The sequence below is a fragment of the Mchenga conophoros genome, linkage group LG4 (assembly GCF_057382185.1).
Source record: "Mchenga conophoros isolate Kocher_MC1m ecotype Shallow Benthic linkage group LG4, M_conophoros_male_GT1.1, whole genome shotgun sequence".
NCBI classification, from domain to species: Eukaryota; Metazoa; Chordata; class Actinopteri; order Cichliformes; family Cichlidae; genus Mchenga; species Mchenga conophoros.
In genome coordinates, this window is record NC_140529.1 from 26,815,634 (window position 1) to 26,835,981 (window position 20,348).

Below are 20,348 nucleotides of genomic sequence, written 5' to 3' on the forward strand. Positions count from 1 at the left end.
AGTGAGGGAGAAAGGTGACTGAAGAAGAAACACTCAGTGAATCATAGGAATCCCCCAGCTGCCTTGATATATTGCACTATAAAAAAAGGGAGGATTCAGGGTCACCTGATCCACTCCTAACTATATGCTTTAGCAAAAAGGAAAGTTTCATGTCTAATCTAAAGCAGAGAGATGCATGCAGATAGATATATTCAGAGTGAGTATGAACAAAAGGAAACAAAAAGGTCATTAAAAAAGAAAGAAAGAAAAAAGAATAATGTTGTAATGGGTTGATAGGCGGGAGACCAACACAAATAGACATAAATATAGTAAAGACAAAAAAATGTTGCATATACATTTTTGAAGCTCCTCCTCTTGTTAGTTGTTTTATAAAATTGCTCCTGCAGCACCTCCCCTCTTCATCCAACAAAAGCAGTACAGTCCGTTTCACAGCTGCAAGTCTATCTTTCGTCAAACAGTGAGAACATGCTGGTGACTCTCTGTGCTCTCATCGCTGCTCTAACATGTAAACACTTTGACTTATATTGCACACATATATACCAATTTCAAAGTGTTTCTCTTGACTCCATGTCTTCTTGTTGTTTGCAGGTGTGAGTGGTGTGACGGTGCTGACACAGAAACCTCCTGTTCTATCAGTGAGGAAAGGAGAGACAGCCACCATGGACTGTAACCTGGGGACTGTTACTAATGATGCTCGTTGGTATAAACAGATTCCAGGAGAAGTTCCTCAGTATGTGCTGAGGATGTTTCATAGCTGGAGTTCTCCATACTATGGCTCTGGGTTCTCTGCTCCAAAATTCACATCCACTCATCAGTCAACAAAAGATTATCGTTTGATCATCAGCAATGTGGAGGAGGGAGACTCTGCAGTCTATTACTGCCATACATGGGACAGGTCTGTTAATGAGCATGTATCACAGTGATTTACATCATGACAAAAACCTCCTCACTGTTACTTCTGCTTTTTGAGATTTACACATACTGATAACAAAGACATAAGTGAAAGCTCAGTGTACACTCACCACCCACAGAAAGCATTTTTAAATAAATGCTATTTTTATTAACAAACATCAGAAAACAATAATGTTGTTTCACGATATGATTCACTAATACACACAAAAAATTCAGTCATATATTGCTCTTAAATTAGTTTTGATGAATCAGAAAATTTAAAAATTGAACTAAGTACTGTCAGCATACTGTCTCACATATGAATACTTCATCAACATTTTCACTTGTTTTTCTGAAGGTTTTACTCCTGTTGCTTAAAATAACAAATAGTAACAAACAAGAAGAAATCAAATTTCACTGTTTGTTTATTTCAGTATCATTCTGTGACATCAAGCTCTAGGCAGTACATATTGGTTGATATTTTATGTATCTATAATTATATTAATTTGACAATAAAATATGATAAATAACCTTTTAATTAAAAAGGTGCTGTTATTAAGAGAAACTCCAAAAGATTTCAGCGCTGTACTGAGCCCCCAATGTTTAAAGTCTTCCAGTGCACCTGAAACTCCTGTTTCAATGTTACCATTAGTCATAGTCACAGTAATGGCAGTATTACTTTTTAATATGAGTTTTACCAGCTTCCTTTTATTTCAGATATATAAACTTTACAAAAGAATGGTCCACATTAAACAAAAGCTGAAATCTCTACTTGATTCCATCGAATGATAAATGTGAAGGCTCAATCTAGTGGCAGTGGTAAAAAGATATGTAGTTAAATCAGAAATGATAGATAATTTAATAGAATTTAATAAAGGAAACAATCCAGAAAGAAAGAGATAGAGAGAGAGAGCGAGAGAGAGAGAGAGAGCGAGAGAGAGAGAGAGAGAGAGAGAGAGAGAGAGAGAGAGAGAGAGAGAGAGAGAGAGATTCCCAGCTCCTCCTTCTCCTGGTTATATTAAATGGCTCAACCAGCACATTTTCTTCACATTTTATTGTCAATTCTCAGCTCACATCGACAACATGCTGCTGACTCTCTGTACTCTGATCACTGCATTAACATGTAAAGAGGACTTATGCGTCCAATCGGACCTCAAGAAAGATTTATTAGTCTGTTTGTTTCTCTTGACTTCATGTCTTCTTGTTGTTTGTAGGTGTGAGTGGTGTGACGGTGCTCACACAGAAACCTCCTGTTCTATCAGTGAGGAAAGGAGAGACAGCCACCGTGGACTGTAACCTGGGGACTGTTACTGGCAGTGCTGCTCGGTGGTATAAACAGATTCCAGGAGAAGTTCCTCAATTTGTGCTGAGGTTTTATCATAGCTGGGGTTCTCCAACCTATGGCTCTGGGTTCTCTGCTCCGAAATTCACATCCACTCATCAGTCAACAACAGATTATCGTTTGATCATCAGCAAAGTGGAGGAGGGAGACTCTGCAGTCTATTACTGTAAGACACATGACAACTCTGTTGATGAGTTCGTATCACAGTGATTTATACTGTGACAAAAACCTCCTCACTGTTACTTCTCCTTTTTTGGATTTTTACACATACTGATAACTAAGACAGTGTATACTCACCACCTAAAGAAAGTATGATTAAATAAATGTTATTTTTATTGACAAACATCAGACTGCACTAACGTTGTTCCACCATATGATTAACTAATATATTTTATATGAACATTTTTTATGTCAGACATGTAAAAATGATTATGAACCAGAAACACTGATGATATGAGTTATAGTTATTGTTTTGAAGACTCATCTGAATAAACTAGTAATATAATGTGACGACATTATAATGCTCAAATTTGAAGGTGGAAACACTTATATATTTCTCTTGCTTTTTATACTCACTGTCAACAGTTTCTAAGTTATCATATTTGCAAACAACCATTCATTCCTGTTTTTGTGATATTTACTCAGTTATGAGATGTCACTACACGGTTTTGACAAATCTTCTTTTTACCTTAGAATTCCAAAATAATAAAGGATGGCTGAAATTACTTGACTGGCACATACTGAGAACCTTTCTGTCATGTGTGGCTGTGTGGCAGGCAGAATGAAGGATCCAAATTAATGAATCACAAGAAACCAATGAATGTACAGGGAGCACATACAGTGGGACAAAAAAGTATTTAGTCAGCCACCGATTGTGCAAGTTCCCCCACCTAAAATGATGACAGAGGTCAGTAATTTGCACCAGAGGTACACTTCAACTGTGAGAGACAGAATGTGAAAGAAAAATCCATGAATTCACATGGTAGGATTTGTAAAGAATTTATTCGTAAATTAGGGTGGAAAATAAGTATTTGGTCACCTCAAACAAGGAAAATCTCTGGCTCTCACAGACCTGTAACGTCTCCTGTAAGAAGCTTTTCTGTCCCCCACTCGTTACCTGTATGAATGGCATCTGTTTGGTCAATAACAAAAATACAACTCAATACTTTGTAACATAACCTTTGTTGGCAATAACAGAGGTCAAACGTTTACTATAGGTCTTTACCAGGTTTGCACACACAGTAGCTGGTATTTTGGCCCATTCCTCCATGCAGATCTTCTCGAGAGCAGTGATGTTTTGGGGCTGTCGCCGAGCAACACGGACTTTCAACTCCCGCCACAGATTTTCTATGGGGTTGAGGTCTGGAGACTGGCTAGGCCACTCCAGGACTTTCAAATGCTTCTTACGGAGCCACTCCTTTGTTGCCCGGGCGGTGTGTTTTGGATCATTGTCATGTTGGAAGACCCAGCCTCGTTTCATCTTCAAAGTTCTCACTGATGGAAGGAGGTTTTGGCTCAAAATCTCACGATACATGGCCCCATTCATTCTGTCCTTAACACGGATCAGTCGTCCTGTCCCCTTGGCAGAAAAACAGCCCCATAGCATGATGTTTCCACCCCCATGCTTCACAGTAGGTATGGTGTTCTTGGGATGCAACTCAGTATTCTTCTTCCTCCAAACACGACGAGTTGAGTTTATACCAAAAAGTTCTACTTTGGTTTCATCTGACCACATGACATTCTCCCAATCCTCTGCTGTATCATCCATGTGCTCTCTGGCAAACTTCAGACGGGCCTGGACATGCACTGGCTTCAGCAGCGGAACACGTCTGGCACTGCGGGATTTGATTCCCTGCCGTTGTAGTGTGTTACTGATGGTGACCTTTGTTACTTTGGTCCCAGCTCTCTGCAGGTCATTCACCAGGTCCCCCCGTGTGGTTCTGGGATCTTTGCTCACCGTTCTCATGATCATTTTGACCCCACGGGATGAGATCTTGCGTGGAGCCCCAGATCGAGGGAGATTATCAGTGGTCTTGTATGTCTTCCATTTTCTGATGATTGCTCCCACAGTTGATTTTTTCACACCAAGCTGCTTGCCTATTGTAGATTCACTCTTCCCAGTCTGGTGCAGGTCTACAATACTTTTCCTGGTGTCCTTCGAAAGCTCTTTGGTCTTGGCCATGGCGGAGTTTGGAGTCTGACTGTTTGAGGCTGTGGACAGGTGTCTTTTATACAGATGATGAGTTCAAACAGGTGCCATTCATACAGGTAACGAGTGGGGGACAGAAAAGCTTCTTACAGAAGACATTACAGGTCTGTGAGAGCCAGAGAATTTCCTTGTTTGAGGTGACCAAATACTTATTTTCCACCCTGATTTACGAATAAATTCTTTACAAATCCTACCATGTGAATTCATGGATTTTTCTTTCACATTCTGTCTCTCACAGTTGAAGTGTACCTCTGGTGCAAATTACTGACCTCTGTCATCATTTTAAGTGGGGGAACTTGCACAATTGGTGGCTGACTAAGTACTTTTTTGCCCCACTGTAGGGTAATGATATAACAACTGCAATAAAAAACAACAACAACACAGGGTTTAAATATAACAGGGGGTAGCAAGGGAATGGGAAACAGGAGGGAAACACAGGTGGACTAATCTGACATAACAAGACGGGGAGGAAGCAAGACTGAAAACACTGAACGCAGGACATAAGACCGCCAAAGTAAAACAGGAAATACAAATAAGGCTTACTTACAGACAAATAAGGAGACATGGCTGACAGGGAAAAGTGAACATGGAGCACTGAGAGAAGAGTAACTAAACGTGGAACACGGGGAAGGGAAGGTAACAGAAACCCAAGGACTATAACTAAGAATGTAACATAAGCAGAAAACAATAACGGGAATAAAACCGACAAATCAAAACATAACTAATCAGAATCAGCATACTTTACTAATCCCTAGGGAAATTATGTAATTGTATAACTAATCAAAAACACAACACGCTGGGTTCCAGACCCAGTAGCATGATACTTTCAGCTTTAAAATCTAACCATGATTGATTTTATATCTGTATGAAATCAGAGAGTTAAAGTGTGAGATAATAAATCTTATCCACTGCTTCAGCGTAGTCTTATGAATAACAAGTTACAAATGTACTGTGTGATGCAGATGTGGCTAAAGATATGACAAAAACAGCGTTGCTCACATCTCAATCTGATTTGGACTTATAAAAAGGAAAAAGACAAACAAACTTGAATGTGACAGTAAAGTAAAAGCTCAGTCATTCAATGTGTTATGAAATATAAGCAGACTGATGAGGGGAAAATAAAGATGACAGTGAAAGTTGGCCTCAGCAGGATGTTTCAGTTCCTCTCCCCTCATCAGTGACAGTCAGGAGGTTTTTGTACAGCCATGTATACAAACTGAATCACTGTGGTATTCGGACAAGGCACCAAGCTGATTGTGACAAGTAAGTACTTTTAAACTGATTATAAAGTGGGAGAGATTTTCTTAATATTATTCAGTGTTTATGTTTTGATATCTTATGTTTCAGATTTTTAATCATTAATTATTAATATTCTAATGAGCCTTCAAATACAAGATTCTTCTTCAATTCGTTTCTTCAGAACTGAAAAAGCCTCTTAGATGAGGCTTGAAATGCTTGAATGCTGTTGAATGTAATTCTTTAACTTCGTGATTAGAGGCAGATATTTATCTCTGTCATTCCTATGAAGCAATAGTATTATTGAACTTTGATGAGACATTGTTTAAAGACAAAATTTGAGAATAATTCAGTCTTGATTAGTAGTAACTAATCTAAAAGTCAAATCTCAAAAAGGCAAAACACTAAATTAAAGTTAACATTCTGACCTTAATCTGGTTCAGTTTTAGAGCTAACTGTATTCTGTTTAACATTTATCATAGATGGTATTGTTTCATTTCACACTAAAGAGTTTCAGACTAAAAAATACTGACTGATGTAAATGTTTATGTGTTTGAAATGTAACATTTCTACTGCTTTAGATACTATTTATTTATAGTTTTACTGGAAGATATTAGTTATATTTTATAGTAAATTGCTTCATGATGATGTTGTAGGACATAACCTGAAATGGTTCTCTTGTTTGTGTGTTTGTACATGAAATCTCAGCTGCTATAAAGGACTAGTTCTAATTTAGCAGATGCGATATTTTTCATGGCTACAATAAGTTATCATTTATAATAACAGATAGATTATATTCATCCACTGCTGTCTCTTACACAGTTCTTTTCTTAAAAACTTTTCTAGTATTTAATTGATTTATTTCAATGTTTCTGAATGTCTTTCATGTATTTTCAGGCTCCAGCCTCCCTCCTCCTGTCCTGACAGTCTTCCCTCCGTCCAGTGCTGAGCTCCAGTCCGACACAGCTTCTCTGGTCTGTCTGTCCAGTCAGTCTGTGCGTTTTGCAGATGTGAGCTGGTTGGCTGCTGGGAGTCCAGTGAGCAGTGGGATCTCTACCAGCACTGCTGTTCAGAGACCGGACCAGACTTACCAAATCAGCAGCTCTCTGACCATCCAGACATCAGACTGGAACATGGATAAGGTTTATACATGTAAAGTGTCTTTGGGCTCACAGACTTCAGAGAAAACCATCAAGAAGTCAGAATGTCCCACTGAGTAGTAGAAGGGTCAGAATCAGCATTTAACATCTATCTGGCTCTTTAATGCTCCTGGCATTTGTTTAGTGTTCATTTTCATGTTATAAAATACTAGCAGTTACTGTTGTGACTGTTTGATTTATGTGCTCTACTGGCCTTTGCTATATGTTTATTCAGCAAAATAATAATAAAAAAATATTGTAACAAAATGATTGATGTGTATCCTGCATTTCCTCTTTTTGTCATATTTTTTGTTCTAGTTTAACTTACCTGCAATAGTAAAGAGGTTTGAAAAAAGATGAGTATTAAATTAAACTGAATTTTCTTTGACTGTCAGTGAGGCATCATCTATTTTACACCTTCTCTCTATTTCCAGGATGCACCTGCAGGCTTCTTGTCTGTATTTAGAGTTTTATGCAAATCAAGTGGTGAGATTCTAAGTGTCAAGTAAGAGGGGACTGTCTCCGACTGAAAACATTCTCAAATGTAAATTTATTTTCATATAAAAACGCTGCTTGACAGGCCTCATACTGTGAAAATATTTTTTGTTGACTTTAAGCCAGGCTAATACACAAAAATAAAGCAGGCAGTAGTATCTTGCCCAAGGATATTTGGCATTAAGACTGGAGCAGACAGGGATCAAACCACCAATCTTCTGATTAGTAGCTGACCTGATCTACTTCCTATAGGAGACATTGTTGTGTATGTCTAACAAATATTTAGGACTGCCTTCTTGCATTAACACAATTTCTCCACAATTAGAAGCCGTCTGAATGATGCTGAAAAACCAGTTCATGCATTTATTACTTCTATGAAGGACTACTGTAATTCATTATTATCAGGCAGCCCTGAAAGCTCCCTGAAAATCCCTCAGCTGATCCAAAATGGATTTATTAGTATTGATAAGGGCTAGCGAGAGAGAGCATATTTCTCATATATTGCTTTACCTGTTAAATCCACAATCAAATTTAAAATACTTCTACTTGCATACAAGGTCCAAACAATTCAAGTCCTGTTTTTTTAAAGACCTCCCAGCTTGCAGGCTTACTTGTGGTTCCTAGTGTATTTAAAAGTAGAATGTGAGGCAGAGCCTTCAGCTTTCCCACCCCTCTTCTGTTGAACCAGCTTCCAAATTGGATTCACAGACACCCACGCTAACTGTTTTTGATAAAGCAATAAAGCATAAGATCAGGGCTGGACCAGGTGACCCTGAATTCTCCAATAGTTATGCTTCAATAGACCTAAGTTGCTGAGGGCTTCTTATGATGTCTTTCTTCATTCCCCCTTTTTTTTACTCTCTGTGTTTATACGCCACATTGAATTTGATCTTTTTTGCTGTCTGCCTCCTCTCACCCCAACTGGTCGTAGCAGATGGCCACCCCTCACTGACCCTGGTTCTGTTGGAGGTTTCTTCGTTTTAAAAGTGTCATGGCACTGGGTCTTTAACACAGTGCTCATGTGTTTTTGAGTTTTGTTAATATTCCTTAATTTAGTGTCAGTCATGGTTTTAGTTCTCTCGATTGTTTTCTGCTTGTGCTATATTTAAAGTTCTAGTCTTTATGAAAACTGAATTGAATTAAAAGGTGATGATGTGAGGTTTAATGTGTGAATAATGTGTGTTTGTTCTGGTGCTTCTGTTTGAACTATAGGTAAACATGATTAAAAACTATGAAAACAAAACGAGACAAAATGCCTACAGTTTGATTGAAGCAAACTGATTAATGGAAAAATTATCTGTAAATTATACCAAGGCCTTCAGAAACAAAAAGGTTATAACACAAAGTCGATTAAAACAGCTGAGGATGATTGGCATTTTAAGTGGGCGACACATACATAGGCTTGTGTATTTATTTCCTCTATTTGTCTTACTTCTTTGCCATGTCCTCCCTCATGATGTTTAAAGAAAATGAAAGTTAAAAAAAAGAAAACAAAGGAGAAAATTTCAGATAAAAAAAAGCATTGTCACGGACGGTGTGGCAGACCGTGGGGGATGTGGGAAGGAGGACCCAGGCGCGGAGCTCTGTGTGCAACAGTGCGTTTATTTACAGTGTATGGAAAAAACAACAATAAATCCCCGTGCTCTCCCCTGACTCCCGTGTCGCGTCCTCCGTGAAAAGTCCGTGTCTTAGTGCTCTCCGCTCCCGTGTCTCAGCACTCCCCGTGCTGGCTGCTGTCTGGTGCTCCACACCTCTTCTGGGGAAAACAATAGAGGCAGGACACAATACTATAGCAGGCATGCACTCAAGGACTAAACCGAAACTGTATGACTAACGTGGAGTCTCATGCAATGGTCCAGCATCAGTGAGCGCTCCATCAGTCTCTTAAATAGCTCCCCCGACGAGCCTGATCAGCAGCAGGTGTGTGTGGGGCTTCAGGTGTGGCCAATCCTCTAGCAGGACCACACCCATCAGGCCTGCAGGTGCTTGACACATACAATAAGTGGAACACCGAACAAAAGCATAGAATAACAAATACATATACATAACACAATATAATTCATAACTGCTTGGGGACCCTGACAAGCATTCTGAAGTTCATTAACAAGAGATGTCACAAGTGCAGAAATTCAGCTTCAGCTTTCTGTAGATTATTCTTGGATATTAAAGTTAATGAGCAACTTTTGGGGAACTTTTCTTACTTTTCTTTTTTAATTGCCAAACCATTTGGTGACATGCAGCAAATCAAATGTCAGAAAATAAAGAATGCATTTGTTGTTTTTAAATCAGCAGTGCTTTTGGCTGCTACTGAAATCACAAGGTGTGGCCTAGCAATGAGCTCTGCTCGTTAGACTTGGCAGACTTTGATGCTGGATGTCCTTACTCACAAAACCCCCAAAGGGATTAATGTGCCGTCTAAAAGACAGTTGATGGTGACTTTTAAAAGAAAAGGAAATAATAAACAGCTTTGTGTTTGAATTGCCCACATAGAGAAAAGCAATAAGATGCAACAGTAAAAAGAAACCATAAAAGTCCTGAAAAAATACATATAATAATGACAAAAATGTCAAAAGTCAAAAAACTTCCAAAGCAAACCTGCATATGGCAGTGGGTCAGGTTATATAGGTTAAATCAGACAGATATAAATAGACATGGGCTTTATTATTACTACACTGGGGAGATTGACTTGTTACAGCAGCACAAAGGTCAGGAAGAAAAAGTGATAAGAAAAAGCACAGCAATGGACTTTCTTTAGTCTTTTTAATCAATACATAAAGGTAAGTTTGTACCAATGAAAGAGTATTCAGCTGACTGTTTCTGAATAACCAAATTTTAGTAATAAAACATTTCCAGTAAGCAGCTTCCATTTTATTTGACAGAGAGCTGGTACATCTTAATTTGCATGTGTAGTTATAAATAAAATTCTGAGACCTGCAGGTGCATACAAGGCAGGAAGAGAGGGAGGAGTTGAGAGTTGACGCATCACTAACTGAGTGTGAAGATTTATCTGTAATTCTCGAACCAACATTTCAAACCAGTGACACTTTTTCTCTCTGTACTCAGGTAAAATTATGAAGTGATGCTCTCTAGTGTACAAATGCCTCACAGCATGCATTTCAGAATGTCTTTATGTTTTATTTATAACGAAAAACATTAAAAAAATGATGTGCTTATAAATGGATCGTTTTCCTGTGTGTACCCCTCAGTGAAACGGTGAAATATTTTTTTTATTTTAGAACAAGGAAACAGTGATTTTTAAACCGATGCTTTTATTGATTTAATGCATAACAACTGCAAATATCTGTTTATGAAAATGCAAATGAACAAATGATGTGAACCTTTTGCTTTATTCTGATTTCTAAAATATCAGCTTTGCAATAAGCAAACAGCACAAACATTGAAAAAGCTGAATTTAAATGCATTAAAATTCTGATCCTCGACTATTCAGTGGAACATTCTGACTTCTTGATGGTTTTCTCTGAAGTCTGTGAGCCCAAAGACACTTTACATGTATAAATCTTATCCATGTTCCAGTCTGATGTCTGGATGGTCAGAGAGCTGCTGATTTGGTAAGTCTGGTCTGGTCTCTGAACAGCAGTGCTGGTAGAGATCCCACTGCTCACTGGACTCCCAGCAGCCAACCAGCTCACATCTGCAAAAGGCACAGACTGACTGGACAGACAGACCAGAGAAGCTGTGTCGGACTGGAGCTCAGCACTGGACGGAGGGAAGACTGTCAGGACAGGAGGAGAGAGGCTGGAGCCTGAAAATATATGAAAGATGAAAGATGTTAAGGAAAAATAGAACTGAAGTAATAAAAGTAGAAGTGGTGAAATCAACAAGATTTAATACAGAATAAAGATAAATCCCATAAAAATCAAACAATATAAACAGTTTTTCTGTAAAAAAAACAAATAAATAAACAGGTAATCACACATTTCCAACTGGTTTTAAAAACTGTCAAAAAATAAAACAAAACTAAATTAAGCCCTAATTTTACATTAAAGAGAATTTAATTTAATTCTGGAGGATATGTCAACAATCATATGCTATACAATGCAAGTCATTCCTTTCAATTTCAAAGGTGACAGGTTTAAACCTAGATATTTTAAAATTTTGTACTTTACATTAATGTTTAAATTAGGTAAAACTCTTAATGAGAAAAGACAACATAGACTTATGCATTCTTTAAAAATGAAAATGCTTTGAAAATAACAAGATTGAATGACAAAATCTTTCACTTTTTCAGTAAACAACATTTTTTTTAAATTGATTGAAAACATTTCTTGATTTTAATACAACTCATAATCATTTCTAACGTATAAAATACGAGTTGGCTCTGCATCAGATACTATAAATATATAAAAAAAGGATTATGAACAATAAAAAATATTAAATTAAGAACTTTTCAGTAAACTACCGGAAATCTTCTAATGTTTCAGGATCAATTTAAACAGCACTTACCTGTCACAATCAGCTTGGTGCCTTGTCCGAATACCACAGTGATTCAGTTTGTATACATGGCTGTACAAAAACCTCCTGACTGTCACTGATGAGGGGAGAGGAACTGAAACATCCTGTTTAGGCCAACTTTCACTGTCAACATATCATGCGCCTCATCAGTCTGCTTATATTTCACAACAATGATATAATGTTTTCCAATATACTTTTTAATGATTAAAAATTCCTTAACCCTTTAAGACCTACCATAGAACCAAGTCTGCCAGAGCTTACTTTATATTTTTACATGCTGTAGTGCCATTTTTGGGAGCATTTCAAGTTGCTATACATCAACACAACTGTTATAGCCCATAGTTTTATTTTTGAGATACACCAATTTTTATATACTGCAGAAAAAACGAAAAACAATTCTATAATGCAAATTTGCAAAGAAAACAGCATATGCATCAAAATAACCTATTTCCAGCAGTGCAATTTGAGTTCTAAGCATCCCAGAAACTATTCAGAAAAGCATGAAGTTAAACATCCATCCATCCCTCTTCTTCCGCTTTATCCGGGGTCGGGTCGTGGGGGCAGCAGAGAAGCCCAAACCTCCCTCTCCCCAGCCACCTCCTCCAGCTTATCCGGGGGAACACCAAGGCGTTCCCTGGCCAGCCGAGAGAAATAATCTCTCCAGCCTCCTCCCGGTGGGACATGCCCGGAACACCAACCCCAGGAGGCACCCAGGAGGCATCCTTGTCAGATGCCCGAACCACCTCAGCTGGCTCCTTTCGATGTGGAGGAACAGCGGCTCTACTCTGAGCCCCTCCCGGATGGCTGAAATTCTCACCCTATTTCTAAGGGTGAGGCCAGGCACCCTTCGGAGGAAGCTCATTTCTGCCGCTTGTATCCGCGATCTCGTTCTTTCGGTCACTACCCACAGCTCGTGGCCATAGGTGAGGGTAGGGACGTAGATCGACCGGTAAATTGAGAGCTTCGCTTTTACACTCAGCTCCCTCTTCACCACGACGGACCGGTGCAGTGACCGCATCACTGTGGCTGCAGCACCAATCCGTCTGTCGATCTCTGGCTCCCTTCTCCCATCACTCGCGAACAAGACCCCGAGATACTTGAACTCCTCCACTTGGGGCAGGAACTCATCCCCGACCCGGAGTGGGCACTCCATTCTTTTCCAGCTGAGAACCATGGCCTCAGATTTGGAGGTGCTGATCCTCATTCTCGCTGCTTCACACTCGGCTGCGAACTGTTCCAGTGCGAGCTGGAGGCCTTCACCCGATGAAGCCAACAGAACCACATCATCCACGAAAAGCAGAGATGAGATTCTAAGGCCACCGAAGTGAAAGCCCTCCGCCACTTGGCTGCGCCTAGAAATCCTGTCCATAAAAATTATGAACAGAATCGGTGACAAAGGAGGCAAAGTCAAACATGACTTTTAAAAACACCAGTATATGCTTATAAGGCCTACAAGTAAAAAACTACATTTTCCGCAAAAATGATGTCACTTCCAGTTTCTGGCAGGTAATGGCGGACATGCGATAGTTCTTATTTCAATGTAGGAAGTGTTACGAACAGCTGATCGGATCGGCAAAGCGTGTTTCTGGAATATTATGTTTTTGTTCCTGCAAGCGCTTTTTATGCAATTTTTGCAAAGCTATATGTGGAAGGAAACCGTGACCTAGGGCAAGCTGATGGCATAAGATGTAACCTTACCTTTTTTTTTTAACCTCTGGCAGTTCACCACTACCATTTCAAGCAATTCATTGGAGTTGAGTGACTTAAGTTGCAATAAATACCTGGAAAAATTGGGGTGTTCTAAAACTTTTGACTGGTAAAGGACTAATATTTTTACCAGTACCTTACTAATGCTTACTAATGTGTAATTATAATAATGCATGACCTAATTATGTTTTAGTGAAGTCTCTCTGTATCTATATGTATGGAGTTATTTCAATCTCAACTGTATTTACACTTAGTGTAGTAAATCACACCTTCAGTGTTATAGTTCATGGTCATATTTTAAAGACCTGACTTACATAAATAATGTTATTGAAAAAAGGTAACAGAATGAAATCTCTAGTGTTCTTGTCTTCAATTTTCTAGATTTACTTTCTGGCTTATAAACGTCTAACATGAAGGTTTATTATATGGTACTAAATCTGTCTGAACTATTATAAACACCCAGATAGAGATGGATATCTTTCTTAGCAGCACCTTTGTTCTTGGCACACTTCAGCAACACAAGTTTCTTGTTAATGAGAGAAATGAGGGGAAACAAACTAGAAAGGTTAAAAAGAATTGTTATTACAGTTTCAAAAGCAAAAACATCAACATTTATATATGTAAGGTTGGGATTCAGAGATTCTTTTGTTGATACCATGTGGTTTGCCTTATGAAGAATGTATTAATAACATGTTTCACAGTATCATTTATCAGTAATATTTCCTACAGGGTTTATATTGCATTGAATATGTCTGTCATCACATTGACCTTTCTATTTTTACAGGTTGAGTTCATTTTATACACAATGCATAAATGTGCTTGGTTAGAGTTGACGTTCCATTCTAGAAGGTTTTAAGCTTCACTGGTGAGAGTGTCCAGATGATACATGCTGAGGGGAGATGAGAACATAGCAGGTTAATTGCATGCACGCTTACAATACACATATTAATCAAGTAGCAGGTCTGAGGGAAGGCCTAACTGGCTTCTACTTCAGTTTGAGACTGGCTGCAAAAGTACTTTACTTAGTGATTAATGACAAGGGTCCATTATTAGCTCTCAGAGATGCTAAGACCTGAAGTTATTACCTTAAAAGGAAAGTAATGTAGAAAGGAGAAGTTATATGTCGGTGTAAGGTTATATGTACGTGATGTACCCTTGTTTGCACGAGTTGAACTTTTGCCCGTCTGTCACCAGGCATTTTTGAACTGTATTGACGTAGGTGTGATATTTTACCCTATAAAACCAGAACCCAGTGTATTCTTGTCAGAGCAACACATTCCGTATGCTGACGGCTGGTTGTTCTCCTGTGACAATCAAACTCATCGTTTGATTGCACTTTTCTGGAGTCTCCGTCGTTTGTTGTCTGGTCTAAAGTTGATCGATCTCGCAGCAGTAACCATGTCAAAATCAGATTAAGACAATTAAGACAAACATCATAAACACATCTCTATATGAAATGACAATTTGCTTCTCCATTTAAAAATGTGTTTTTTTTGATGAATCCAGTGTATTTCTATTGATTTGTTCTGTCTGACAGATAGAATATGGTTACTGCCACATTTACTGCAGCTGGAATGTAACAATTAAACAATTATAACCATGAAAGAGCTGAGAGTATAGTCTATAAAATCTTTATTATTTAAAAATAACTTGCAAAAACATAAAACACCGTATGTTGGATAGTTTGGTTTATGTGTTTTTACATATTATAATTTGGGCCAATGTTAGTAAATGAGATGTATTTTTCAGTGCTTTTCTTTTTATACTTTTAATAATCAAGGTTAAAATGAATAAAAAAAAACACCAACAACATTCCAGTGTTTAAAAACACAGTCTAAAGATAGTTCACTAGATATATATATTATCTGCATATGAAAGTCTTTCTAAAAGCAGAAGTAATACTGAGGAGGTTTTTGTCACAGCCTGAATCACTGTGATACGTACGCAGAAGCAGAGTCATCATATGTCTGACAGTAATACACTGCAGAGTCTCCTGTCTCTGCTCGCTTGATAATGAACTGGTAATCAATGTTTGATGAGGATTTAGAGTTGAATCTGTCTGAGGAGAATCCTGTTCCAAAGCTGGGTGAGCTGCTAGAATGAAGAAATCTTAGAACATACTGAGGAGCCTCTCCAGGAACATGTTTATACCATCTAACATAATTCCTATCATATCTCTCTATGTTGCAGTTGAGAACAACTTCTTGACCTGGAGAAACTGTGTGGACAGCAGGTGTTTGGGTCAACACGATCACTGCATCAACATCTGCCAGGAAACACACACAAAAACATGAATGAAAAGTTTACCTCCAAAAATATACACCCTAAAACAGAAGATCTTACATGTTAGAGCAGTGATGAGAGTGCACAGGATCCACAGCATGCTGTCAGTGTGAGGTGTAAATGATCTTTACTGTTCAGCTGAGATGTGAGTGGGATTGTAGTGAGAAGTGAAGCGATACTGACACTTAAAGACACAGAGGAGAGGCAAACCAAAGGAGGAGGAGATTCAACAAAATGATTTTCATTCATAGAATAAAAAATCATTTATAATGCAAATAACATCAATTAAATGTTTCTGGCTCATGTTCAACCGACACACTTATGGCTGTCATGACATATTGCTCATGAAAATATTGTTGTTATGGGAATGAATATTATATAACTGATTATTGACAGTTTTAGGTGTTAACACCAATCTCTTTCTAGCTGAAATGTGAGCAGGACTTATGTGAAAAGAATAAACAGTAACGTTTTTAAGAACATGAGGTAGAACAAGTCTCAACAAATTCAGAACAGTTGTAGTTTAAATGCAAATGCCCTTATCCTCACACATCACACGTTTTCTTCTCGTCAAATATTTATTTCTGCCTGATGTATAGTCATCACTATTTAAGAGCTGAGACTGGTGCATACTAAATTTCTATTACTTATAGATAACTTTTAGTTATATACAGTATTAGTCCTCTTCTGACATGTTTTGGCTGAATAATATCTCTATATTCCTCTGCTTGCTTTATTCATATTTTCAATGATGAATATTAAAATTAATTAAAAAAACAAAACAAAACAAATAACACATTATTTGAAGGTGGTGGGATTTCAGTGTGTTTCTCGGATGTGTCTTTTTTTCAGCATGTGAAAGAGCATCAAAAAGCAGAAGTATCTGTGAGGAGGTTTTTGTCACAGTGTGAATCACTGTGATACCCCACTGCTAGCAGAGCCGTCCCATGTCTGACAGTAATAGACTGCAGAGTCTCCCTCCTCCACATTGTTGATGATCAAACGATAATCTGTTGTTGACTGATGAGTGGATGTGAATTTTGAAGAGGAGAATCCAGAGCCATAGGTTGGAGAACTATAGCCATGATAAAAATACAGCACAAACTGAGGACTTCCTCCTGGAATCTGTTTATGCCAGGCAGCAACATTGCCAGTAACAGTCCCCAGGTTACAGTCCATGGTGGCTGTCTCTCCTTTCCTCACTGATAAAACAGGAGGTTTCTGTGTCAGCACCGTCACACCACTCACACCTGCAAACAACAAAAAGACATGGAGTCAAGAGAAACACACTGACATTTAACTGTAACATGAAGTCTATTCTTCAATATATTTTAGACTTTACATGTTAGAGCAGTGATGAGAGCACAGAGAGTCACCAGCATGTTGTCTGAGTGGGCTGAGAACTGAGTGGAGAGACGATGGTGGAAGAGCTATTTAATACAACTAACAGGAGGAGGAGCTTTGGAGTTTTCTTTTTTCCGCTTGCCTGTGTTATTAATATTAATAACAATAATAATATGTCTTGTATATATAGGTTTTTTTAAATTATTTTGGAATGGTTAATAGCCATTCTTTTTCCATGGTTGGTTATATTTTATACTTTTAACTTGTATTGTATTTAAAAACTATAATTAGATTAGCATATTCTGAAGCAACATAAAGTTTGCCATTTCAGCTTTAGCTCTGTAGAAAATCATTTTCACAGTAAGTTATTCTCTCACATGTCAAACTTTGCACAACAGTGGAATCATCTAATTAAACAACTAAATATCTGTAAGTAAGATGGGGCTGTTTAAAATGTGATGTATAAAAACAGTTTTTTAAAAACAGAAACAGTTTGCAGCTTGAAATTCCCACCCTGTGATAAACTATTAAGATTCAGCAGCAAAATAAAAATTATATAATTATCTCAAAATTTGTCACAGCAGTTGCATCATGATAGCTGACGGAGATGCTATCTCCTTCATTGTTACGAACAAACAGTTTAATCAAAATTAAAACTTGCTAAATAAAAAGTAATAAATAAAAAAAATTCTGATTGGTTATATTTAAATTTGGCTATTTTAAATTATATTTCAAAGTGTCATGTTTAGGCTGTGTGCAGGCCGGTTCGCCGGTTCGATCCCTGGGCTCTCTGTCCTTGTCGCTGTGTCCTTGGGCAAGACACTTTACCCTACCGCCTACTGGTGTTGGCCAGAGGGGCCGATGGCGCAATATGGCAGCCTCGCTTCTGTCAGTCTGCCCCAGGGCAGCTGTGGCTACAACCGTAGCTTGCCTCCACCAGTGTGTGAATGCGAGAGTGAATGAATAGTGGCATTGTAAAGCGCTTTGGGTGCCTTGAAAAGCACTATATAAATCCAATCCATTAATATTATTATTACAAAAACTGAAGGCTAGCTAAACTGGGCTGGCCAGCGGGCAGGTGGACGGACAGCATGGGAGAATGGAGATTGCGACACAGACCAAAGAAAACACATGGCTTAATACAGAGATGGAGCCATCAGGGAATGGGAGACAGGAGGGAAACACAGCTGGGACAAATCAGGGCTAATAAGACAAGGGAAGCAAAACCAGATACATTAACATGCGACATGGACTTTCAAAGTAAAACAGGAAACATAACACAGACAAGTGGACTTGACAAGGGGATACAGCTGACAGGGGAGACAGAGCAACTATGGAACACAGAGACATAAACCATGAGGCAGAGAACTCCAACAAAGAAACCAAAAGACTAGAAATGATAAACAAAATCAAAATCAAAGCTCAATAGTAATGCAAAACTCAAAACTCCTGGTCGATGACCCAGCACAAAGTTCCTCAACAAGTGATATTAAGTGCAAAATTTCAGCTTCAGCTCTCTGTATTTCAACATTTCTCATGAGGTTATGAATGAGACCTGAGAACTAAGACCTGCAGGTGCATGCTGGGCAGGAAGAGAACAAAAGCTTGGAACAAGTGAAAAGATCTGCCAATGGAACGAATGTAAATTCTCTAGTTTCAAGATGCGCTGTCTAAAAAGGTGTTCCTATTCCTTACAGAAATATTTAAACCTCATTTCTCATTTGTGGGATAATAAAGGTTTATTCTATTCTATCTCAAAACTAAACAAAAAACTAAACATTTTAATGAATTGGTCTTCAGGCTGGGGAAATGATCATTTATCACAGAGATGAGGTGACTGACAGTCTATTCATGTTTTGACAAATATAAAATAGTTACATTGTCTTTTGCACAGTTGAGTGTGAATTATGAAAAATGCCCTAACTGTTTTGAGCAAAGCATGTAGACTGGTCAGAATGACCTTTCTGCTGTGAGAATTGCACCAAATTGATTGAGAGAAATTGAATTTTGATTTATCTGATAATGTGTGAATGTGTTTCATTGTTTTCCTTTTGATACTTTTAACTTAAGAAGAAAAAACTAGCAATCCAGTATTTAAAAACACATTATCTGAAGGTGGTGCGTTTTTATTTACGTGCGCTCAGAATAGTGGCACAAAAATAACACCATACGTTTTCTTTAGAATTTTCTTGATGAATCTATAATCTGTAAGGGAAAGCAGAAGCAGAAGTAATAATGAGGAGGTTTTTGTCACAGCCTGAATCACTGTGATACGGGTGCGGAAGCAGAGTCATCCCACGTCTGACAGTAATACACTGCAGAGTCTCCTGTCTCTGTTCGCTTGATAATGAACTGGTAATCAATATTTGATGAGGATTTAGAGTTGAATCTGTCTGAGGAGAATCCTGTTCCAAAGCTGAGTGAGCTGCTAGAATGACGAAATCTTAGAACATACTAAGGAACCCCTCCAGGAACTTGCTTATACCAGTTAATATAATTCCTGTCATATCTCTCTATGTTGCAGTTGAGAACAACTTCTTGACTTGGAGAAACTGTGTGGACAGCAGGTGTTTGGGTCAAAACTATCACTGCATCAACATCTGCCAGGAAACACAGAAATAAATGAGTGAAAGATTTACCTGAAAATATACAAACTGTTATATAAATGAGAAGAAAATCTTACACGTTAGAGCAGTGGTGAAAGCACAGAGGGTTCCCAACATGATGATATTAGGTGGTGAAACTGTCCAGCTGAAAGATGAGAGGTGCTGTAGTGAGAAGAGAAGAGATACTGAAGCTTATAAAGACACAGAGGAGCAGAAGTAAAAGAGGAGGAGATTCAGCAAAACAGCTTTTATTTATAGAAACTAAATTAAGTGATATAAATTACTGATAATTTCATACAGTGAACATAACTCTGAGTTTGATGCAGTCTTGTTTTATTTTGACTGAATTTTAGTTAAGCACGAGTTAGTGAAATTACTGAACTGTAATGCCAAATGAATTTGTGTAGTCTCATTTTTTTTTCAATTTTGTCTTACTGTGGCTTGAAATCATATTCACAATTAGCATGTTTTTGATCAAATTCTAAGAAGCTTGGAAAGAAGATGACCTGGATGACTGAGAACCTTCACAGTTTTTGATCAGACATATGCTACAGTACAATAATAATAAAAGCTGATGATGTGAGGCTTTGTGTGTGAATAATGTGTGTGTATTCTGGGGCTTT

General features: G+C 38.1%; 2 protein-coding genes across 5 annotated transcripts; one reads left to right on the top strand and one right to left on the bottom strand.

Moving 5' to 3' along the window:
- The first annotated feature begins 413 nt into the window (after positions 1–413).
- On the top strand, positions 414–7,078 carry LOC146576242 (immunoglobulin lambda-1 light chain-like). 2 transcript variants are annotated; one of them, XM_085272649.1, is made up of 4 exons: positions 414–505; positions 589–911; positions 5,672–5,705; positions 6,576–7,078. In XM_085272649.1, the coding sequence occupies exons 1-4, from the start codon at positions 466–468 to the stop codon at positions 6,896–6,898; spliced, it is 720 nt and encodes a 239-aa protein (XP_085128775.1). In that variant the 5' UTR covers positions 414–465; the 3' UTR covers positions 6,899–7,078. The 2 variants fall into 2 exon arrangements, with proteins under 2 accessions (XP_085128775.1, XP_085128774.1); XM_085272648.1 differs by lacking the exons at positions 414–505; positions 589–911 and adding exons at positions 1,959–2,014; positions 2,106–2,431.
- Positions 7,079–10,301: 3,223 nt separating this feature from the next.
- Positions 10,302–17,157, bottom strand: LOC146576243 (immunoglobulin lambda-1 light chain-like). Of its 3 annotated transcripts, none has more exons than XM_085272652.1 (4): positions 17,118–17,157; positions 16,707–17,025; positions 11,777–11,811; positions 10,302–11,075 (listed from the first exon to the last, which is right to left on the bottom strand). In XM_085272652.1, the coding sequence occupies exons 1-4, from the start codon at positions 17,155–17,157 to the stop codon at positions 10,753–10,755; spliced, it is 717 nt and encodes a 238-aa protein (XP_085128778.1). In that variant the 3' UTR covers positions 10,302–10,752. The 3 variants fall into 3 exon arrangements, with proteins under 3 accessions (XP_085128778.1, XP_085128777.1, XP_085128776.1); XM_085272651.1 differs by having other exon boundaries at positions 16,701–17,025; XM_085272650.1 differs by having other exon boundaries at positions 16,689–17,025.
- Between the last annotated feature and the right edge of the window lie 3,191 nt (positions 17,158–20,348).